Consider the following 24,922-nt stretch of genomic DNA (forward strand, 5'->3'; position numbering starts at 1 on the left):
CTTAACTTTTCAGTCTTGTCACTCTTCACTGTTTGTGTTGTTTTCTTTTAATATTATAGATTGACAGAAATTATGCCACACTATTAAATAATATGTCACATGTAGTATTTGCCACAGAAGGAAAAAGAGTTTTTTCTCTGACATTTTATCCAGTTCACAATCAAAAGTGTCATAGCAGTGAACTGCACTGCCTGGAATCCTGAAATCTCAAAACTGCGGCTGTATCTGTATCTTCCCTTAAGGTAACAAGGGACTGTTACTATCTTCAAAATATATCTTCCAAAAGAGTTCTCGTCCAGGTGTTTTTTCTGAGCTGTTGAGCAAATAGATGGATAATTTCTTTGGGGACTCCATGGTTAATAAAGAAACTGCACAGGGGAATCTAAGATGGATGCTATCCCCCAAACCACAAACTCATTGTGAGGCCCTTTTTTGGAATAATTTTACAATAAACCTTTCTGTAGCATCTGTCTCAGAAAAGCTTTTATTACAGGGTTTACAACAAGCTGTAGCAAAAGATTTCTTATGAAGAAATCTCTTATCAAAACTTTGTGCTTTTCTATTGTTGTTATTGCTTTGTTTTGTTTAAGGAAGATAGTGGTTTTTTTAAGTAACTCTGTAGTCCGATTTTATAAATGACATCATTACACTATGCAACACTTAAACATAGAAATCTGCCAGAAAATATAATTTTACCTCAAAAGTGTGTTCAGACAGGCAGATATTTATTTTTTAGAGGTTTTATATAATATTTATATTTTAAACATGCAGCAGCTCAAATACTATTAATTATCTTCCTTATCATAAATGTTCACTCCGGTTAGACTTCAGTTTCTGTCCCTCACATTCCCCAGTATTCAGATTCCACCCAAAGACCAACTAGCAAGAAGCATTAAGACAAATAAACTAGGTGGCAATTAGCCTCCCTGGCCATAACCAGATGGTTTTAAATTGGATCAACTCCACCTTTTTCTAAGCAAAATCTCAGTAATGGACATGGGTTTAAAAAAAAAAAATCTTTACTGATACCAAGAGAGAGTTCAGTAACTATATGTAGGCTGAGGAAATCTTTGGAAATACTGTAAAATGCTTGCTTAAAAAATGACTGTACATGAAAGCTAACTTCCATCATTTCCTGTGTAAAGCAATGAAGGAGGAAAGAATGTGACAAAGAGATGGGTAACAAGGATTGACTTAAAAACTGAAGGCTCAAGCCATCTAATTTGGGATGAAAAACAGTGTTCTGAAACAATCTCAGTAGGGCCCTGTACCTTTAGTCTTCTGCTCCTTTATAGTTATCCCACCCCTGTGCATACTCACCGCAAAAATATTCAAAGGATTTGACTGTCACTGAAGTAAACATCCATTTCAATATTTAGAAAATTGCCACAAAAAAAAAGGAGAAGGAGAAGGAGAAGGAGAAGGAGAAGGAGAAGGAGAAGGAGAAGGAGAAGGAGAAGGAGAAGGAGAAGGAGAAGGAGAAGGAGAAGGAGAAGGAGAAGGAGAAGGAGAAGGAGAAGGAGAAGGAGAAGGAGAAGGAGAAGGAGAAGGAGAAGGAAGGAGGAGAAAATTTGATGCCAGTTTCTGCTAGAGGAGTAAATCTCAAATGCATTCAAGTAACTTACTTTGCATTGCTCCAGATTTTCACTGTGGCTATTTAAAGTGAAATATGGCCTGTTACTGGTGTTTAACAAAGTCTAGAAGATAAAACTGATAGCCCAGTGCAGAATGAGACTTTGGAAGCTTGCAGCAGACTGGAGCTATTTGAGAAAAAACTTTGTTTACTGAGGTATGCATATTCATCAGATTATTCTTCAGTGCTTCACATTGATTCAGCTAACTTAACCTGAAAGGAAAGAGCAGTAAGCCAGTTCTGCCAACCCACCCCATCTTCCAATTTTGGACTGCCCTGTGATGGAGTTAACAAGCCCAGTGCTGTCACTGTTCAAAACAGGATTATTGCAGTTGGGCAGGGGCTGTCTATGGTGATGGGCAGCCACGAACCACCAACATGGATAGAAAGACTTGAATGTGATGTGAGATGAGTAAACGTAGGCCAACTTTCTTAACTATGAAAACAAAGTTTTAAGATTAATGTTTAAATAGTGTGTTTTGCAAGCTATGTTCTTAAATATACATATATACATATATATAAAAGAGGATAAAATAATGTTCATGCAAGGAATTATTATTTTAAAAGCAACAAAGTGCCAATGGACTGCCCAATTGTCTTTCCTGGAAAATATGATTTCAGATCTAAGTGTTTCTATACCAGAAGAAAATCTTTTTGTAAATGTGGTCAGGTCTAGTATGGAAGTTAGGAACTCTGGCATCACAGTGCATGTTTTCCCAAAAGCCATAAAATTTACTGGAACCCATTTGTGTACACCCTCAGATATGAGAAATGAACCTTATGTATGGCTCTGTTTGATGGATGGGGTACAGCTGACATAATGCACACAGGGATCCAGTGGAACAGGATCCTTCCCTAAGACAAGCACCAGAAAACTGCCTGAAATGGTACTAGTGGATTAGCAAAGAAGGGATACTCAATTATTAAATCAATTAATGTTCACATCTCACGAAAATGATTGTTTCGGTCTTTCTATCTACATTCAGGCAAATGCAGCTTAAAAACCCAAAGCCATATCTGCTCAAGGAACCTGTGGTTCAAATGAACACCTCATGAGAGACAGAATGTATGATTTAATTTACCTGTGGTTAAATCACTACAGGAGTAGATATAGGTATAAGGTAAAACTTGGCTACTGAAGTTGATTCACTGGTGAGAGGTTGTAAACCATTACAAATAAAAATTAATAAATCTTCAGGATTCATTTTAATGAATTTCATTGAAATTTAATTAATTTAAATTATTTATTTTTTAGAAATGAATAAAAATAATGTTTTGCACTTCAGTCCCATAAACAGTGGTCAATTAAGCCCACTAAGAACAGGAATTCTGACATACTCTTCAGTGAAAACAGTGGTCAATTAAGCCCACTAAGAACAGGAATTCTGACATACTCTTCAGTGAAGACTGAAGCTAGAATTTAACCTAAGAAATATTTATTTATTTATTTATTTTGTCATTGCATAGCATTTTTTGAATGTGCCTAAGAAAGAGTTTTGGCTAACACATTTTCCTAGAATTTTCCTCACTTTGTATTGTCATGTGTTTCTCTGTATTGAGCTTCAGTAAAACAAAATAAAAGGTAATTAATCCTTTCCATAAATATAATTTAATCTAATATTAACATTTTAGCATTCCACTATTTTCTATCTCGTTTTACTTGCTGGAGTTCACGTATTTACTTCTAGTTGAGACAGACTTAGCATTGTTTTCAATGTCTCTGACTTCTACTTATTATTGATGTTATGTTTGCCTACAATGGGATTTCTGTTGAGAAGGTGCCATGATGCTCCCCTGTGTCTAAAGTGCATCTCTGTTGCCTTTTGCAGGGAGGAGTTTTTACTGCAGTCTCCCAAAGCAAGCATTGCATCACTAGCGTCACTCAACAGTCCATGAGATGATTGGCTGACAAATATAGTAACTTTTATAGCATATGATTTGTTGGTCACCTTTATTTGGGCTTCTTCAACCAAGCCAAGAGATCCGAAAGCAGTATTATGTGCACACTTTGCAAATATGCAATCTTAATTCTTTGCACAAAATGTACATAGTAAACGGCTGGGGCTAACATGCTCCTTGTCATGATGGGCTCACCAGCCTGTGAGCAGGCAGCCAAAGGCTCCTTGCTGGCCAGACAGTTGGCAGAGAGCAGGAAAGAGCCAGCTCTCATGTTGTTCATTGCCATGGGTTGAGCATGGCTGGTCTGCCACCTTCCTCTTGTTTTTATATCTTCCCAGATCATGGTTTTCCTTCTTGAGTCTGTGATGATTTTATACAGTCTGTTTGATATTAGTTCTGACTTGAACCAGTCTCAGCTCTTTATTCCTGTGGACATTTCATCTCTACTTTTCTATCCTGCCTGGACCAACAACCCATGTTACCTGCCTCTCACGGGCTGATAGCGACTGGTGAAGCTCAGCATGACCTTCCCTTGGTAAAAACTGGGGCAACAACATGTATGGGTCCTCTTTGCATGTGTACCCTCATTTTCAGCCCTTAGGAGCCCATTGATCCAACATCATTTGGAGACAGAGGCCAAGTGCTCTTTCACAGAATATCTGATATTACCATTGCTCTGCAGGTGGGCTTTAAAAAAGGCATGGCAAAATGGGAGACCCCCAAGTACCAGCAGTACTGTTGGTGGGAAACACAGCTGCAAAACAGGTTTGGAAGGGAACTGTGGGGAAGGATGGTTGCAATCAGCCCCCTGTAGTCTGCCCCATGCTGGGTCCAAGGGCAGTGCAGGAAGGGTGCCAGGTAGGGCAAAGAGAGCACAGAGTGCACCTTCCCTCTCCCTACATCTTCTTTCTCCCCCTTCTCCATCCCTTTTTTCAGCATGCCTCTATTGATCAGCTTTCTTTTCCTCCTCTTTCCCTTGGGTTCCACACGATCCTGTTCCTTCCCATCTCCCCCTCATTCCCTTTTGTTTTCTCACCCCAGTTTTACTTCCTGACCCTGTTTCCCTGCCATGGCACGACAATCACTCTCCCTTGAGTCATCCTTACTTCCCCACAACGTCCCTTAGCACTCTGACGTCTTTCCCCCTTCCTCCCCCCAGCTCTGACGGACACGGTCCTCTCACCCCACTCAACCCTCCTCCTTTATAAAGACATTTTCCTCTTTTTAATCCACGAGCCCCCCGCCGCAGCCTCAGCTCTCGGTGCACCGCCGGCACCTCCGGGGGCGGGGTGGGGAGGGAAGGAAAGAGACGCTCCCACCTTTACTCCTTCGCCCCCCCGCGGCAAAACCCGGGCCGGGGGCACAGCCCCCCGAGCCTCACCCCCTCCGCCGCCCCGCGGGGATGGGCGGCCGTGCCCGGGGGGCTGCGGGGCAGCGCGGAGCCGGAGCTCAGGTGGGGCGGGCGGCCGGGGGGCTCCGCTCCCCGACGGCGCGGTGGGAAGGGGCGGACGGGCGGGGGGGTGCGCGGCCGAGCAGGGCGGTGCGGAGCCCCGCGGAGCCCCCCGGCAGGTAGGGCTGGCTCCGCACGGAGCCGTCGGGGTGCGGGAGGTTCTCGGAGGCGCCGCGGGGTGGCAGCGGGAGAGGAGCGGAGAGGGGAAGGGGGCTCCGGGAAAGGGCTCTCCGGGGGGAGGGGAGCCCCGGGGTTTGCCCCCGCTGCGGTTCGCCCTCCTCGTCTTTTTCTGCCGTTCGACAGCTTGCACGCTTTCCACTTGAAAGTGCGAGCGCGAATTGATTAATACTTTTTCCCCGCTGGAAAATCACCAAAGAGAAAGCGGAGATTTTTAAACGTGGGAGATGTCAGGTGGAGGAAAAGACTCAGCATCCCAACACGTAGACTCCAAAGACGTCTTTTGCTGTTGTGTTTACTACTTCTCTATAGTTCTTATATCACTCGAAAAAGCTCAGTGGCTTGTCTTCTAACTAGAGGCTTCGGTAATAGCCCTCATGGCCACGATCTTCTACCCTATTCCATGTACCATTTCTTGACGAAGAGTTCCCTGGCACTGGGGACTTGGTGACTAAAAGAATTCTGAGTTCTCTAACAGATTTCTAAGACCAGCATAGCTTTCAGCCACATCATTCATTTTCCATCGTAATCGCTGGTTACAATCGTTGGTTGTTGCTCCACAGTTTTAATTGGTATTTAAACTTAATTTCAATTACAACTGAAAGACTCATTTCATAAATTCACCAGAACAGCCTCTTTAATAACCATCTGAGTTTTCTTTGTGTATTGATTCTAAAAAGCATCTTAGCAGGTTTGTTAAAAGCAGACGTATTATTGCATCTTCTCCAGAGGTCTTAATGAAATAGCAATCAAGGAAACAGTCGGGACTTCAACATGCCTTTCCATGTGGAAGGGCTGGTGGCCATAGTTGTATTTTACCTGGCTATCCTGGCAGTTGGGATATGGGCTGCTTGGAAAACCAAGAACACTGGCAGCGAAGGAGATCGCAGCGAAGCTATTATAGTCGGTGGAAGAGACATCGGCTTGCTAGTTGGTGGATTTACAATGACTGGTATGTAAAAATAATTTTTCCCTTTTTTTTTTTTTTTCCTAACCGGTGTATAGTTTGTCGGTTTTCCATCTGAATGAAAGAGAACTATAAATTGTATGTTAAATACAAAATGGAGAAAATATCTATACTTTCTTTTCCAATTGCTGCTGATATTGTTTAGTGAACAGCCAAGTAACATCTAGATAAAAATAACAAACTGTTTAAAATTGTACAGGAAGAATATATTATATTTCTTATTCATTGCTTTTATAGTCATCTGTAGAACAGATATGTTTCTGACAGAAATATAGGAGTTCCACGGATTAATAAGAAATCCAGTTTTAAAATAATTGTTATTGTTGTTAAAGCCATCCAAATTCATGAGTTATTTTTGCTTAATCTCAGTAAGGCAAAATTTATATGGAAAAAGATTTGAGGGAGAGGGTTTCAGCATCAGTTTAGAATAAGATTCTAAAAGGAAATTGGCATAAATCTAAATTTATATGTCCACTGACTTACAAGCAAACTTATTTTGTGGATTCTTTTAGTTTCTTTTTTTTTTTTTTTTTTCCAACAGTTTGACAAAATAATACATTGCTGTGAACAGTACTATCAGTAAGAAAAGCCTCTGTGAAGAATGAGTTCACTAATTTTGTAAGCAGTGCTGTCTGACTCCCAGAGCCATTTGAACCAGATAACATGTGGGTAAACAAGTGTTTCACAATGTGATCCAAAATCTCAAGTTTTGCAGCTAACAGATGGGATCAGAACAAAACTACTTTATAAGAAGAGTGAATTGGCCCACCCTTTTTATTTAAGCAATTTAATTTTATTTAAGCATGCTTCATTGTTTTGATATTCTAAATTCTATTCTGGCAAAGCCCTTTCAATTCCCAAATTTGACTTATGAGGTTATGGGAGTTTTCATTCTGTCCTGTAGTGGTTTCACATTTACCTAATAAGGAAGAGATGCATAAAAACGTGAACCAAACTTCTGTATTCTTTAATCGGGAGTAGTCCCTGTCTTCTTGTAGAGTCATTTTCCTCATTGAAAGATTGAATATTTGGATAAAGAGTAAAGGATGTTTACAAAAGTTGTTAAAGTTTGAAGCCAGGCAGTTGTTCTACTGTTACCACTTCGCTATAATGTCCTGGAGTACATCTGATGCTTCAGTAGCCATATATCCATCAGCTACTGAGGCATCAGATATGACGAGGTTCTACTTACAGCAAAAGCTGGTTTGACTGTTTTCTGCCACATTAAATGTTTTCAAGAGCACCAAAACCAGAATATTTTGTAGAGATGTTGCTTGCCACAAAACTGTAATCATTAAACTGGGGGAGTAGACATGAAACAAGACATTCCCCGCACAGGTAGCTGTAACTAAGAGCCTTGCCTGTGGAAGAAGACACAAATTCTGGTCTCCTTTATCCAACCTTACAGGAATAGTTTTTGTAACAGCTGAAGCAGAGATGAGACTTGAGATTAGGCTTGCTGCATAAGAGGTAACTTTTATAACTACCGCAATTCACACCCACACATGCTCATCCTATTTCATGCAACCTTTGGAGATGATGTAGTATATCATCTCTGTGGTAGAGCATCAGACTGATCCTAAAGTCTTTGCTCAGGTAAAACACTCTGGTGTAAATATCATGGTTTACACACTTTCTCACCTCCACCTTCCATAAATATGGCAATTAAAGCTTGAGATGCCAACTAAATTCCACGTTCACTTTTGGGAAACCACAACTTGCATGTAGAGCCAGGTGTGGACACAAGCCTATGGAATCAGGGGCTAGTTAATGTTTTGTCTCAGTGAGAGTGATTGGGATACGTAGTTTGTAAAGCTATAACAAAACCACTGTGATATTTTACAGCTTTAGTTGTCTAAGAATTAAAAAGCAAAGCCTATCTATAAAAGAAAAACTAGACTTATTTAAAGAGAAGAAGGATAGAAAGGATATTATTTATATGTGCGTGAAACACTTCGGATTATGATTAATTCTGTCTTTCTTGCTTGAGACAAACTCTACCGTGTTCCATACTTAAAAGGGAGGATGACAGGATTTAGTCTATAAATTTAAAACATTCAGAGCATAAGGAACATGACTTCATAGGATGGACTAGAGATTCCTGAGTATTTAGTTCATTTTCTAAATGGCATTTAAAAGCTTTAAAGCAAGTGCACTCCCTATGAATAATGGCTATGGACATACATGGATTCAGACTATGATCCTGAAGAAAACAGCTATACCAGCTACCCACTGAGATGCCTGAACATAGAGGTTGATTGGCACTCGACTGAAAGTGGAGTATATCTGCAGCTATCAAAACAGGAGGGAAAATCCTGAATTCTGGATGGATCACAACAGCTCGTATTAAAATGATCTAACATAGGAACATTCCTAACAAAGGAAATATTTGAAATGATGTAATTAAAATCCTTACAAGTGCCACTAAAATGTCATAATCTATTAATGTAATTATCATTTTACTTGGATGGAGCTTTGTATCCTTCCACAAGAATAAAAGAAATAATATTAATATTATCAATATTCTGGGGCTTTTTAATCACTAGATCAGGAATTTCATCTTATAGAACTTGACAATTGATTCAATAATTTGAGTGGTTGGACAAGCAATCATTTACAAAGAAGTGCCAGAAAAATCTGACCTGCTAATATATATCAATATATTTAAAGAACTCTGAGATTCTTTTCTTTGTTCCTCAAATGAACTAAGTGCAGAATTACACTGCATATCCTCAGTATTTGCCTGATTGTTTTTGAGGGTGTTTATTTTAAATGGACATTTGTATTTGCAGCGGTTTGGGGTCCTTCAGATGTCAGGCAAAGAGAGGATTAAAATGGATTACCACATGAGTGTTTCTATAGATTATTAAATTTTATATTCTTTTTGTCTGATTTAGAAAAAGAAAAAGAAAAAAATTCACCAAAAAGGTATTAGACTAACTTTAAATTGTGGCTTAGCAAACTGAGGATCAGAACATTAATATCTTGGGATGAAATCCCCTCCTACCATATCCCATTATTTTCTTTCTAATATATTTACTGATAAGAGTATATCCATTAACCCCCTGACAAAACGCTGTGTAACACATTTCTAATGCTCTGGGGTCCTTGACAGGTGTTCCAGAGGAGCAATGTGCACACAAAAATTGATCAGCAGCTAATTTTTAAACTCCCAACCAAGAAATGAAGTAATCAATTAGAAAATGAGAGCTAAATCTTCCGTGCCAGCCTACCTACCAATACCCGTCCATAGGGTGTCATTCCTGTCCCCAGGCAGGGAAGGGCTATGGCCCCTGCAAAATCCTACAGAACTGAAGTGACCTCGTCCCCTCTAGGCAGAAACTAGGGAGCTGGGTACAGCATTCCAAGATCTCCTTGGAGGGCACACACCCTTTCAGTGGCAACCCCAGGCAAATCAATGCTGGACGCTGAAGACTTCTTGCACCACAGCTGCAGTTCTGCTGAGCATTTTTCCTTGGCTATGGAATATCTTTTCCTATCTGGAAGTGGGTATCATTCATGCAGTATTCGTGCTCATGCTTTTTCCAGGGAGGGAGACAAATACAAATATTTTTCTAATTATTTATTCAGTAACTTGCTACAGTGTGCAGGTGCTTAAAACATATTCTCAAAGTATATTCTGCTTGAGACACAATAAGCAACACACATCCCAGATGTATATTGACTCCAGTAACCAAAGTACCGTATTCCCACCTACTTCACTAGATTCGCATTCTTAAGAGGCACAAAATCCCAAATGTGTGATGATTTTCTATATAGATTCTGTACCCCTGTATCTTCCTGTCAAGGATCAGTGGTCACCCGTCTTCTCCATGTGATTCCACATGGGCATCACTCACTTTTCTCTGTAATGTGAAGCAGGTCTCAATACCAAAAAGTCTACCAATGCATGGGGTCACTCCTTTGCATGAGGATACATGGGGTCACTCCTTTTGTTGCAGATTTTCTCTGCATACATTTTTTTTGTACAAGCCCATTACAGTATTTCCAACAACAGTTCTGTCTATTCCTGTGTTTCAAAATGCAGGAGGGGGGACAATTGCAACACTGCAACTTCCAGAGATCTTTGATTCTAAAGCCATGGTGTAATTTAGCATCAAGTAGTAATAGAGACGTACAACAGTTAAGTGGAAAAGAGTGGTCAGCTAGATTGTCATTAAAGCTCTTTAGGAATTTTAATTAATTCTTCATCATTTGTGTCCAACTCCATTTCTTCATCTGAGACACAAAATTCTGAAAATTACTTCACTACAGAATTAATTATGAATGATTTTTGCAAGTACAATCACAATAAATTTCTGCGTTTGAGAATTTCTTTCAGACATACTGTAGATCCAAAATTCTCAAATGTAGAAACTTCTCTTGAAGGCAGAGGATCAATTCTGTAAGAGTCTGGGGACAGTATACTAAAATAATGCTGTTTCTTAGACAAATGTTCAGAAATACTGCAGATAGTACAATTCACTTCTGGAATATATCTTCAGGGAACACAAAAATAAATGAGACAACTTTCATAACTTAAATAGCAGTACAAAACTATCACAGCCCTATGTAGGGATTTCCCTACTCAGGGAAATCAGAATATACTAAATGTGCTTCATGTAGCCACAATTTAAAATTTAGTAAGATTTTAAAGGCACTTTTTTCATAATGGCCCTGTTAAAAGATGCATGAATTAAACTCTTGTCTAGTTTAAACGCTCTGAGTTTTCTCAGCTGGGATGACTTTGTCATTTTTTGGTTGTTTTTCCTCTGCTCTCCCTCCTTCATTTGGACTAACACAAAGAAAATGATAATGATTAATGAGTTGATATGCTTCACTCATTGTAAAAAAGTAGTGAGGGACTTGGGCCTCACATTTTCACCGACTGTGCAGAGTCCATCTGGTTTCTCTTTCATATGTTTAAGTTGTAAATTTTTTTGGATTAGGACTACATTCTATAGAAGGATGTCATGTCTGGGACTTGTACAGTACACATAATAAAAAATCGTAATATTATAAGTGATAATGATTTCATTCTACAGCATGGAAGGTTTTCCTTCTTTGTGGGCATTAAATATTTTTTCATCTCTTCTTTTTCAGCCACATGGGTTGGAGGAGGTTACATCAACGGGACAGCGGAAGCTGTATATGTCCCAGGCTATGGTCTAGCTTGGGCTCAGGCACCTATTGGTTATTCCCTTAGTCTGGTTTTAGGTAAGCAAGCAACTAAAGCTAACAGTCTCTGATTTTAAACAGTTCTGATGACAAGACCTTCATCTGAAATGACACCACTAGGGTCTGATAAAAGGACACTGAGGTAAACTAGATCCCTTTTGCTGATAGGCTTAGGCTATTAAAAGGAAAAATGGGAAATTACTTTGAGTAGTTTGATATCTCAAGTCCCCTGAATGCCTCATCAAGACCTAGATGATTATGACCACTATAGTGATCTATGGGGGTCATAATAAGAAAGGGATTTTGTTTGTTTGTTTGTTTGGGGGTGTGTTAATTGTATGTGCTTGGTTTTATATATTCAGGTTTTCTTTAAGAGCCTATGTGATCTGGAAAATAATATCAGATTACTGATTTTCAGATTATCAGATAATATTTTAAATCTTGGACTTCAAGAGTGGCAAATATCCTTGCAGATTAGAGAACTACTTACGTCTTTAAATCTCCAGTGAGAGTATAAATAACTTGCTTAATTTTAGGCAGGTAGTCTGGAGCAGAACCAGTTTGTTGCCTTAAAATTTGTTAAATGTCCTTTTAACTGTAGTAAAAAACTCCAAATCATGTGCCAAAATGCAAATACTGAATCTTGTTGTGTGTAGGGTCGGTGTGTAAGATACAGGCAGCATTGTAATTTTAATGCTGTGTTCTGTAACTCCCCAAATTTAGTCTCAGACCTTCCTTACTTTTCTTAATATCAATTAAAAAAATCTCTAATCATGTCTCAGCTGCATGGAGCAGCTCATAACAGAAATGTTGCCTTGTAAATGAATGCTCCACAAAGCCGTCAAGTGCATCTTCTGCTTGTGAACAGATCAAGTCCCTAAGGGAAGTACTGGCGCAACTGCTTAGAAAGAATATGTTTGCAAAAATGATCCTGTGTTTTTCATCTTTTATTAATACTACTGGTATATTAGACTTTTAATAATACTTAGCCTCTCGGTCTATTTCAAGCCTTTTCTCATGGTCCTCTCAGCTAGTCTGTCCCTTTGTTCCCTTTGGTTTCTTTTCCAGCTCTTCTTGCCCCTATTGTTTCTTCCTGTACAACTCATTTTCCCCTTGGAAGTGCTTTCCTATGGTCTGCCCTGGTTCTCCTCACTTCCCAGGCAGAAACCTTCCACATGATGCATGTTTCTCCCTGGTGTATGCAGGCCAGCTCTAGTTCCAATAGTAGTTCCCATCCCTGACAGCAGCGTTATTTCCTGTAAGGCAAACAGTAATGGTAGATGTCTGCTTGAAGATCAGTTGATGTCATTTTGAGGTCATGAGGGTCATGATCGATCTGTGTCATTAAGTGATCATTAAGATCATAGCCACGAGCATCTTCCAGGCTCATAACCTCTGTAGAATTGGCAAAATTAATAATAGGGGGTGAGTTAGACACTCCCCTCATTTCCAGCTGTTTTTGTTGTTGTTGTTGTTGTTTTAATGAAATCCACATTTTTTTCCTGAACTGATAAGTGTAGGCCACTGCAGAGAACAAAATAAACATCTGCATCATGTGACCACACATCCCTTTGTAGAGCACAGCAAGGAAAGCATTTCTGTAGGCATGATCTGTACGTGAAGATTTAGGGGCAGGAGGAAGAGTTGTTTACACTTTAAAAAATTATAAATACAATAATAGAACCATAGAAGAAATATTATTGTTTCAGACTGAAAGATTTAAGATTAAATCAATCTTCCTTGTAATTCAATGCTCTGCTGCATAGCATTTTTTCTAATTTTTCAAGCAATTCAATTCTAAAGGTTAACATATCTCCTATTACCTTTGACAGGTGTTTGAATGGCCTAATAGATTATATTACCAGTGATTTTTTTTTCCTGTTTTAGCTGTATTTTGTAGTGATGATATAACGAGTAGAATAGGAATGGGATTCATGAACAATGCAAAAATAGTAGAAAAAAAATCTGGAGGTTTTCTGCCTGAAAACTACCTGTCTAAAGAGAGTGTAACACAATGGGTATAAATACATTGTGATTGGTAAGCAAGTACCTTCTGTTCAGGAAACTTAATGAAATGAAGAAATGTCAATGGTATAAGGTAAGACAGAGAAATTCAAAAAATCTTCTGGACAATACAATGGATAGATCACATATCTTGTGATGAAGAACCTAACTAAAGGTCTCCAAATACTGTACAGTTGATCTTATTAGGATCTCCCTGGTCTTATAGTTTTTTAAATGTAGTTTATGTATTGTATTTCAGCAGTTTTACTGTGAGAGAAGTCTACTTAGCTGTAGACGCACAAGTATTAACAACACAGGTTAATGCTGTTTCAGCTTTTCAGAGATGTATCCTTTTTTTCCTTTTTATTTTCCTCTCAACCAGAAGGAATTTGTAGATTGTATATTAGAAATATGTTAGAAATATGAGGACTTTGTACATTTATGTACATATACAGCACATATGCAAGCCAGGCAGAGCAGAATTGTGATTTATCAAAATTTCTGAACGTGCACAGAAATAAGTGAATGATGAATGTTCAGGGAGCCTGACACCTGCAGAGCCCAGAAGGCTTTTGACCTACCCTCCAGGTGGAGTAGGGTTGATTTAAGCATACATTATAAATCTGAATTGTCCTGGAAGAATCACACTTGCTGTGTGCATTCTATACCATGTGTGAACTCATATTTCTGATCCAGTAATCCCAGACAGTTTTATTTTTAGAGTAGCCTCATATAAAGAAATCAGACCCATAGTCATGCTAGGTTATGCTCTAAGTATGAACAGAATTAGGTAAAAAAACATTTCCTTAGGCTGATACAAAATTACACAAAACCCTGACAGCATCCCTAGTGGCAGGTGGAGTAAACTGAACCAGACAAAATAAAACACTAATTTTTCATTATCACACTGTAGACATGAATAGTGTGAGTTTGCTTATGTAACTCTGTAGATAGATGTAAGGTTAGAGTTCCCAGCAGATATTTTAATTGTACCTATTTCTTAAAAAAAAAAAAAAAAAAAAAAAAAAAAAGTATGCATATATATATATGTACCTTTAATTCAAATTCTATGTTTTACCCTTTAATAGCAACACATTTCTCCACTGCAGCCTTCTGCTACTTTTCTTTGTAGGTGGTCTGTTTTTTGCAAAACCCATGCGATCCAAAGGCTATGTGACAATGCTAGACCCTTTTCAGCAGATTTATGGAAAAAGGATGGGAGGTCTCCTGTTTATTCCAGCTTTAATGGGAGAAATGTTCTGGGCTGCTGCCATCTTCTCAGCCTTAGGTAAGGAATTAGCATTATAAAAATTAACTTGTAACGGTTGTAAATGATTAAGAAAATCAGAAATACATAAAAAGCCTGGTTTCAAATGCTAACTATCCTAACTAAATGATGCAGAGTGTGGAAGTTGTCTTGGTCCTATGGTAACCAGTAGTCAAAACTAATAATGACACTCCATTGATTATTTTGGTAATGGAAAGACATGGAAGCTATCTATTCATTTTCAGGTACCCTTAAGTGGTCCCTTGTCAAAGCAGCATGGAAAGATTTAGCCACAAATTTCCCTTAACAGTGAGGGTGACATGAGTCATTGCAAGTATTCCTTTTATGTTAAGGCTGATTGAGCTTCTCTTTTATACCATTGAGACCACAAGAGACAGCTAAAATTTCCCTGAAAAATATGGAACATTGTTGACAATGCATCTAAACAAAATAATCTTTTGCATTAAAAAAAAAGACAACTTTCCATAGCACAAATAATAGAAGTAAATCAAGATGCAGACAAATAAATTTAAGTATTATTCTATCTGACATGGCTTTCTACTAGACAAAATGAAGAAAATATTTAGGATTCAAGAAAGGATACAGAGAATTAGTGGAACTATGACTCAATAGAAAATCATGCAACTTCTCATCCAGTCCTGAAAAATAAATCAGTTTCCAGGGTTTTTAATTATATTTCAGGTTTGAATTTAGCAATCCCTTCAAGAAGTAAGAAAGCCCTTGAGCTGAAGCACCAGCAGTTGACTTTTACCAGCTAATCATACTCATAGTGCACATGCATGTGGCAATGCTTTCTAGCACAAGCTATTTTAAACAGAAAATAAATTTTGAAGGTACTCTCCAACTGTGCTCTGATGAACTGCAAAGCAATGGGGAGCTTGTTTACCACAATTTCATCACAAAACCCTTAAAGGACTAAGAACAAACTACACACTGAGGTGATAGGAGTTGAATAGCTTGAAGAACTCTCTGAGTATTTGGAATATACTTTCTTTTTGATTGAGGACAAGCTAATCTGTGATATTTCAAAGCAAGTGATGTGAATACCTTTCTAGTAGCTTTATATTAACAGCTGACAGCTAAAGACTATCAGTGACAATAAAGGTCTTTGAAAATTTTAACTATCTATGAATAGACCTATTTATATTATATCTCCTGATTTGCACATCTGTCCTCACTGATGAATGTTTAACCCCAGTACTCTTCACTTGTTGATCTTACTCATGATTCCTTGCTTGGCAGGGTTATAGAAGGGAAAGACAGGACTTTCAGTTCGTGAAAGAAGTTCAAGCCTGTAATTCTGAGACACATGAATCTTGAAGGCTCACTGTAGAACAAAAAGCCATCTGTCAGCTCTCTGCAACTCATATACCACACATCATGCTGTGTCGTACTGCCAGAACTTTTCCACCTATGTAGTCAAGAATATTCACCTGCCAATATCTGCAAGGACTAAAAGTTATTGCTAAGCATTTAATTTAAAGTATCCTAATTAGAAAGAGAGGAAATTTTAAACATAGGGTTAAAAGACTGCAATCACTTGAAATAGCTAATACATCTAAGAAAAGTGTATAAACACCTTGATAGCAGCTGGAAGCATGCTGCTGGAGGACACAAAAATTTCAGGAGACTTCTGGAATACACTGACAATTTCCTGGCAAAAATAACCAGGGAACCAATGGATGGCATTGCTCTGCTGAACCTGATACTTACAAACAAGGAAGAAATAGTTAGAGATGTGAAGGCTGTGGGTAGCCTTACCTGCAGTATTCAGGAGATGGTGGAGTTCAGGGTCCTGAGAGGAAGGAACAAGGCAAAAAGCAGGATCACAGCAACAAATTTCAGGAAAGTAGATTTTGGTCTCTTCAGGGGTCTTCTTGGAGAAATCCCATGGGAGATGACACTTGGGAGAACAGGGGTTCAGGAGAACCAATTATTTTCATGGATCCATGGATATTCATGGATCACCTCCTCCATGAACAGTCCACCCCGATGATCAGGAAAACAAGCAAAGGTGTCAGGAGGCCTGCATGGATGAAAAAGGAGCTCCTGGCTAGAATCAGACATAAAAAGGAAGCATTCAAATGCAGAAGCAAGGAGAGGTTACCTGGAAGGAATACTGAAATGTTACCTGAGCATTTTGGGATGGGTTTAGAAACGCCAAAGTCCATACACGTTTGAATCTGACAATAGAGGGCAATAAGAATGGTTCCTAAACGTACATAAACTAGGTAACATATAGGCCTGCTGTTGAATGGGACAGGAGACCTGAGGTCAAAGGATATGGAGAAGGCTGAGGTACTTACTGCCTCTTGCCTCATTCTTTGCTGGTAAAACCAACCTTCAGGAATATCCAGACCCTGAAAACCCTAGGAATGTTCAGGGCTAGGGAGACTTGCTGGAAAAGGATCAGGTTAGGAAACATTTAAACAGACTGAACAGACACAAGTCTGTGGGACTTCACAAGATGCATTGCTGAGTGAGCTGGTTGATGGCATTGCCAGGACACAATCAGTAATATTCTAAAGATTGTGGTGATCAGGGATGTTCTTGAAGACTGGAAGAAATACAAATAAAAAATGCCACTCCCACCGTCAAGGTCAAGATGGAGGGCACAGAGAACCAAAGGCTGGTCAGCCTCATCTTGATCCCTGAGAAGGTGATGAAGCAAATAAACTTGGAAAATGCTTCCAAACAATTGAAGGATAACAGGAGGATTGGGAGGAGTCAGCATGGATTTATGAAGGGGAAAAAATGCCTGACTAACTTGATTCCTTCCATGATGAGCTGACTGGCCTGGTCCACAAAGGGAGAGCAGTGCATCTTGTAGATACCAGCAAGACCTTTTGACACTGTCTCCCATAATATAGATAAACTGATGACGTTGATTCTACAAGCTGTTTTGTGGAGACTGACTGGCAAGCTCAACATTGTGGTCTGTTTTCTACGAATGAAATCTTGTTTGATGGTGCTTGCAGAAGTGCTTGTTTTCTAGGTCAACAATGGTTGTTGAATTCTCCAGTTTGCAAAGAAACCCAACTTTCTCCCATGTAAACAGTTCAAAGATGCTTTAGAAAAGTCAGTGAATGATTGTCTCGGTAGTTGATGCCTTCTCTACCATTTCTTCCCTAGTCAAAAGGGACCAGCTGAGAGCACAAGTGAGATACAAAAGAGTATCTTTACTGCATTTATACACTTGTTCCTATGCAGCTGTAACTCATCCAGGGAGGCTTCAGGTGTCTATATGTGGCTTCTTTTCCCCAGGCAGAAGATTGCAGTCTTTGCAGAGCTTGAGCAGTTCTGTAAGTAAGGAAAAGCTGTTGGGACCCTTCTCTTCTCCATTTGGTAAGAACTTGCAAAAAGATAGATCTTAAATTTAGACCAACAGGAGTCTTCCTTTTCCCACTCCTATCAAAGGTGCAGAAGGGATGTTCAGAAGATAGAGGGGGTTATGTCTTCATGCTTTTGCAGTGTCAGACTGGATAGCAGACCAGTACTGGTATACACAACCTGACAGAGGTGAACCTTCTCATCATTCTGTGACATACACTAACACAGTGTTTTGTTTTTTTTCCCCACAGGTGCCACCATAAGTGTGATCATTGACATTAATATCAATATTTCAGTCATTGTTTCTGCCCTGATTGCAACTATGTACACTCTTGTGGGTGGGCTTTATTCTGTGGCCTACACCGATGTAGTTCAGCTATTCTGCATCTTCCTGGGGCTGGTAAGTTTGGCTTTTTTTCCCCTCTGTTGAAGATTTTTCCTTGAGAATTATGACAAATACTGAGACCTGTTGCCCAGCTGAGATTTTGGAACTGTGCCTTCACTGAGAGTGCAGAGAAGAAATATCTCCACTCGCAGAGCAATGACTTTAGAATCTGTATTTACACCAATGTACAGCCCATACTCTGACAATACTGCTGACAAGAGGTAAATTTCCTGCTGAGCATCTAACTCAGAATAGTACTGGTTCTGATTCCTTCCCTATCTGCCCATAAGACCATATCACAGGCACTGGAAGGAGACATCAGATGCAGAGAACAGTCAGTAAAACAGTCCAGAAACGCTGGAATTGGACCTGTGCAACCGACACTCTCCTACTTCTCTTTCCTATTGCTGTCACCTACTCACACAACTTAGTTAACCTCCAGCTTTAAATCATCTTCTGGGTTTTTCCCTCTTTTTTCTCCACTGACCTTGGAGACCATAGTCTGGGGAGTATCACCAGAGGACCCTGCCATTCAAATATGACAGTATGATTTGTCCATCAGTTATCAATGATATGCTTGTGGGCAGCCTTTTCCCATTTTACTACTGTTCTTTGACTCTTCTCTGAAAAACATCAGTGCAACCAGGGGTCAGATCACAAGGCTGCAATCAAAGTAGTTGCTGTCTTTGCTTGCCAGTGCTAGTAATAGATTGTCATGGTTGTGCAGAGAACTGTGACAGGCTGAAATAAAAGGGTGGCTCAAGGTGAAGGAGCTGAATTGTGCCTTGGGGGACCTAGGGTTGTTTCTCCACTTTCACTGGAGTTTCTGGGCTCCTAGGGAAATTGCTTCAGCCAGTGCTTGCACAGGTGGCCACTAGCCAACCCTGTGTGAGTCCTCACTCTGTGGTGTCTTATCATGAGGCCTGTGGCCTTATTTGCAGAAGTGCTAAGCATTCCCAGTTGTAACTGGCTTCGTGGGAATGCTGCTAAATACTCTGAAAAAGCAAATCCAAGTTCCAGCTGGCCACCTCCGATGAGAAGTTATTCCAGAGCTTCTTCTCTCACACTTCTTTTCTTCACCTGCACAGTGGGGAAAATACTGTCTCCTTCCCTAACGTGCATGTTAATATTTGTGAACCATTCAGTTTCCACAGATGGTGTACATTACAGAAATTCCCAAAATGAAGTAAATCACTCATGCACTACTAAAGACCCTCATCCTGTGGGAATAATAACATGAGATCCTGTAATTAAAGGCAGCGTGAACCTTACAGGGAGGGGAAGACAAACAAAGGTTGTGTAGCAGTTTTCTATATGGTTGGTTCTATAGCTTTAATAGTGTTCTTTTTATCCAAGTTGGGCACTATATGTAATTTCCCGTTTAAAATATGAAATAATAATGTCATGTAGAAGAAATCATATGCATTACCGTAGGAGTCATGAGAAGCTGGAAGCTTCAGATAGCACCTAAATGGTCATGCTGTAGGTGAGGTGGTTTTAGATGAGATGGAACACTTTCACAGCAAGTGTCGCAGCAGCAGATGTTATAGGCTCAATGTCCCAGCTTCCCCTACAGACTCTGGAGCAGTTTGTATTCCTGCTGGCGCAGAGCTTTACTGTTTATTCCTCTAACGTCTATTCCTTAACAGAGAGGCGATGCTTGTTATAATCACTTCTGTTCGCTACCCTGGCTCCTCGTTTCAGGCACAGTCTCTTCCTTATGCAGCTGTAAACACTGGCCCAGCCCAGGCACCCCATGTACTTCACTGGTTTTCTCCATACAACCCCATGTAGTTTCTCTCCTTCCTTTCTCACTCTCCTGTACCCACAACTGCAATTCTCTGCTCCAGCCTGTCTTTACCTTGTCTAGTCAGTCATTCCCTGATTCTGTGCTGTACCCACACTATTTACTGCCTCTTCATCTCACCTATATTATTAATTCTCCATTCTAAACTCTTAGCTGTCATGTAGAAGTCCATTTTTTTTTCTGAGTTTTCAGTCCCACCAGTTCCAAATCCTTTTACTTCTACCCCTGAGCTCCTAGTCACAACATAAAGTCCCAATTTCTACTTCACTTCCACAAGCTGTTGTTTTATTTTTGCTCCATTCAAAAAAGTGATTTTCCTACTCTCATTAGAAAGAGCTCAAAGAATAAATTGGGCAAGAGGAGAGAATTTAGGATTATGTCTGTGTTAGCAAGCTAAACAGTGCCTAGGTAAAAATACAAGATCATCTATACTATTTAATTGTTGACAGTCCTGGTACTGTTTTGGCCCATGCAAACTAGTGCTTTCCCAGGTAATTCCCAGGAGCAGTTCAGGGCTGTCTTTTTCAGCAGGGAAAGGAAACCTAGATGTACAGATGTGAGCTGTGACATGACAGTGAACTGCAGGGCCAGATAAAGTGTCTTGACTTGTTATATTTTCTAATATAGAAGTAGTCCTTGAGATCACCAAGAGCTAGGTTGCTGTCAGGAGCCAGAACGGATTACAAAAGCTCATAATGTGTTTGCAATGCAGTCCCTATTAAATCCTGGGCTGTGGCATGGAGGCTGCATATGGACCTTCAGAAATTTACCCCATGAAAATCTCATCTGAGTATGTGCAAACTACATCTCCTCAGAAGCTCATCTCTGACATGTATGAGACTTAAGATTCAAAAAGAACAATAAATCCATTTGACATCCTCGTTCGCTGTAAATTTCTCAAAAAAAAAAAAAAAGTATTAGTATCCTTTCATTTTGGCAATATATTTATTTTTTCCTCCAAATATCTTGGTTGAAACATTTTGGTGATATTTCCCAGAAAAGCCTAAGCACACTGAGAAGCAAAATTTTCCATCCAAGTGCTTAAATTTGCAAAGTTTAATATGTAACTGAGAAACTGTACTTGATGAACATCCCAATTAATAGGCAGAGCTGCAAAACATAGCAATAATTCATGTCTTCATCAAAAGTGGTTGCAATTAGTGTGCAACAAAGAGGAGGATGTTTGATTTCCCATCTCCTTGCACCTCCATGCACTTAAATCTAATCATTTGGACTGTGGTAGTCTGCTTATATTTGGATGTTGCTGAAGGCTTAAGGATGTTTTGCTTGCAATGGTCTGCTCCAGAGAGCATAAAGACTGGTTTTCATTTCAGTTAAGAACTACCAAGTTCTTACTTGGTAAGAAATTACTGAGCTATCACTGAAAAATTAGTTGGAAAGTAAATGCACAAAAAGTCTGTTGGTGAAGGAAATCCATCTTCTGGCAGAAACTGTTTCCAGGAAGAATTTCACAACTGATGCTCCAGATTAAAACACAGAAACTGAAAATAGTGAAGAATCCAGAGTGAAATTGTTCTTGAGGTAAAAAAGTGCTGTAACATATTGTGTATTGAGTATTTTACACATTGTGTATTGAGTATTTCATATACATATATATATATCATATAAATATATTTATACCAACTGATGTCATCTACCTGGACTTCTCTAAGACTTTTGATACAGTCTCACATGACATCCCAATCTCCAAATTGGATTTGAAGGGTGGATAAGGAATTGGCTTGAAGGCCGCACCCAGAGAGTGGTAGTCAATGGCTCTATGTACAAGTGGAGGCCGGTGATGAGTGGTGTCCCTCAGGGGTCTTTCTTGAGACCAGTGCTGTTTAATATCTTTATCAATGACATAGACAATGGGATCAAGTGCACCCTCAGCAAGTTTGCAGATAACACCAAGCTGAGTGGTGCAGTTGATACCAAAGAAGGAAGAGATGCCATCCAAAGGGACCTGGACAAGCTATAAAAATGGGGTCCATGTGAATTTAATGAGGTTCAACAAGTCCAAGTGGAAGATACTGCACCTGGGTCAGAGCAATCCTGAGTACAGACTGGGAGAAGAACTCATTACGACCAGCTCTGCAGAGAAGCACTTGGGAGTTCTGATGGACAAAAAGCTTGACACGCAGTGCAAGCTTGCAGCCCAGAAGGCCAACTGCATCCTGGGCTGCATCAACAGAGGAATGGCCAGCATGTCAAGGGAGGTGATTGTCCCCCTCCTCTCTGCCACTTGGAGTGTTATATCCAGGTCTGGGGCCCCCAGCACAAGAAAGATGTTGATCTGTTAGAGAGGGTCCAGAGGAGGACCATGAAGATGATCAGAGGGCTGGAGGATCTCTCTTATGAAGAAAGACTGGGAGAGCTGGGGATGTTCAGCCTGAAGAAGAGAAGGCTCTGAAGAGACCTCATTGCAGCTTTTCAATACTTAATGGGGGCTTGTAATAAAAGATGGAGAGAAACTTTTTGCTCAGACAGATAATGACAAGATGAGGGAGAATGGTTTTAAACTTAAAGAGGGGAGATTTAGATTACATGTTTGGAGGAAATTCTTCACTCAGAGGGTGGTGAGGCACTGGAACAGGCTGCCCAGAGAAGTTGTGGATGCCCCATTCCTGGAGGTGTTCAAGGCCAGGATGGACAAGGCCCTGGGCAACCTGATCTGGTGGGTGGCTACCAGCCCATGGCAGGGGGGTTGAAACTAGACAATCTTTGAGGTCCCTTCCAACCCAAGCCATTCTATGATTCTGTTTTGGAGCAAGAGATCTGGAGATTCACCAAAAGCACCCCTCTCTTGTTATGATACAGTTTTGTTGAATTAGAAACAAATTTCCAATTCTGCAGTTGTGTTTGTGATGTCTCATCCCCCTATACTGAGAAATCCTGAATCTTTTGCATGCTTTTATATGTAGATATTGCTCTATAGTGTGGTTCAGGAAAAGGTGTAAAGACTATATGCGGAGTTTAGGGAAAACATAATGAAAATATATAAATGTGTCTTTCCTGCTGGTGGTATGATTTACACTGGTTAATTCTCTACTCACACTCATACTGTCCGGGACAGAGGTAAGCTATCTCTTACCAAGCTCTCCGGATTTTGGAGATGTTCCTCTGGCACGTAGTCTGACTATTCTGCACGTGAACTTGTAATTTGATTTGCAGCATGCAAGAAGAAGAGAAACAAACCAAAGTTGATATAATTTCTTGGGTTTATCATGCCTACATTATAATTGAACAGAGTGTTTCTCTTTGGTTACAGTGGATCAGTGTACCCTTTGCGATGTCCCATCCTGCAGTAACAGACATTGGGTTCACAGCTGTGCACCAGGTGCACCAAGCACCTTGGCTCGGATCTATCAACTCACTTGACATTTACACATGGCTGGACAATTTTCTTTTACTGGTAAGTGATGCCTTGTGTGAAGGAATGAAGCATCTAAGTGCTCACACTGAGTTACTGTTACAGCTGAAAAAAAAAAAAAAAAAAAAAGCAGAGTGTATCCGAGTTTCCAGCAACCTGAAAACTCTTACCCTCTTGACTCCTGCTAAATATTTCTGCACATTTGAACGATTTCAGTGAAATATCAGTACAATATTGTGGCATGACTGTCAAAGTCAGCAGTGCCAGGAATGCAATTTAAATATCATCAGGCTGCAAGACTTGACTTATGCTAAAATTAATTAAAAGTATGTGGCTAATACTTAACTGATGTCATTCTTGGCAAAGTAATTTATATATTGCAGAAGGCAATAAATACATTACACAAATGATTAAATATTCCTCAAGGTGAAGGTGATGTAGCAGAAGCTTTGCAGAGATGGATGGATGAATTCATACACACACATGCCAGAATGAACTGAGGGTTTTTATTATTTAACACCCATATATTACACATGGGATTGGTGGATATTAAGTGCTTTCCGTTAGAAAACATTTTCCATTCTCAGTGTCCCTGAGCAACTCTACAGCACTTGTTATCATACTCTAGTTTGCGATTTCTTTGTCTGTATTTTTTTAAACAATCTCAGCCAAAAATCTTCAGGGTTTTCTGACAATAGAGTTAGTAAAATGCATCATTTTATCCAGTTTAGGTTTTTTTAGACATTCTCAGAGAGCAAATGTATGGCATTAGCACAAGTAGCTGAATTCTGTGTTGAAAGTTTGAAGGTTTCATCTCTGCTGATGAACAAAGGAAAGCTTTGATGTTGCAAAATTGTGACACATTTCCTTTTCATCTTGTTTGTTTTATTAGAGCTCAATAAATTTACACATATTTTGAAAGCTTTGTTAGGGGAATGTTATTAATACTGCAAAGGAAAGCACCCATAAATAGTATGTCAAAATCTGAGTTGCCTGTGAAACATTCATTTGATCCCTGTGTGTGCATGAAGCATATATGAAACACCTGGATACACACTATTAGATCCAAATGCCTCCTGCCTCATTTAGTGTGTAGAACTGGACTGTTCAAGTTTAGTGAGCAATTTGCTTTGTTTTCTTTCCATACTGTTTAGTCATAGGCAGTTATTTACGTAGTGGAGGCTATTCAAATGTTGCTCCAAAGAGAGAATTTTAGCACTTGTTTTTCAGCCTTTGATAAGAATCCTTTATATCATATTTTGCAGGCATAACTTTTCCTTTATATCATATTTTGCAGGTATAACTTTAAGTCTAATCAGGATTTTCATTTATATATACCCAAAACAAGAGAAGAGTTACCACCATAAAATAAAACATTCTTTTACTGCTTTGCACATAATTTATAGTGGTATCATATTTGATCAAGACAGT

General features: G+C 39.5%; 1 protein-coding gene and 1 long non-coding RNA gene across 5 annotated transcripts in view; one reads left to right on the top strand and one right to left on the bottom strand.

Annotated features, from left to right (window-relative positions):
- Nucleotides 1–24,922, bottom strand: part of LOC118253608 (uncharacterized) — a 107,373-nt gene that overhangs the window by 7,476 nt on the left and 74,975 nt on the right. Inside the window, exon 2 of one of the 2 annotated variants that reach the window (XR_004780471.2) lies at nucleotides 16,358–16,622. The exons of the other annotated variant lie outside the window; for it this stretch is intronic. This is a non-coding gene — a long non-coding RNA (uncharacterized LOC118253608). The remainder of the gene's footprint in view (nucleotides 1–16,357; nucleotides 16,623–24,922) is intronic. 2 annotated transcript variants of the gene reach the window in all.
- SLC5A7 (solute carrier family 5 member 7) overlaps nucleotides 4,694–24,922 on the top strand; it is a 28,493-nt gene continuing 8,264 nt past the window's right edge. The window contains exons 1-7 of one of the 3 annotated variants that reach the window (XM_035558124.2): nucleotides 4,694–4,985; nucleotides 5,889–6,111; nucleotides 11,230–11,343; nucleotides 14,441–14,596; nucleotides 17,861–17,941; nucleotides 18,178–18,326; nucleotides 23,390–23,533. In XM_035558124.2, coding sequence (XP_035414017.1) covers nucleotides 5,934–6,111; nucleotides 11,230–11,343; nucleotides 14,441–14,596; nucleotides 17,861–17,941; nucleotides 18,178–18,326; nucleotides 23,390–23,533 — 822 coding nt within the window. In that variant the 5' untranslated portion in view covers nucleotides 4,694–4,985; nucleotides 5,889–5,933. The remainder of the gene's footprint in view (nucleotides 4,986–5,888; nucleotides 6,112–11,229; nucleotides 11,344–14,440; nucleotides 14,597–17,860; nucleotides 17,942–18,177; nucleotides 18,327–23,389; nucleotides 23,534–24,922) is intronic. The other 2 variants (XR_004780470.2, XM_035558126.2) reach the window with 2 other exon arrangements.

Source organism: Cygnus atratus, chromosome 1 (assembly GCF_013377495.2).
Source record: "Cygnus atratus isolate AKBS03 ecotype Queensland, Australia chromosome 1, CAtr_DNAZoo_HiC_assembly, whole genome shotgun sequence".
NCBI classification, from domain to species: domain Eukaryota; kingdom Metazoa; phylum Chordata; class Aves; order Anseriformes; family Anatidae; genus Cygnus; species Cygnus atratus.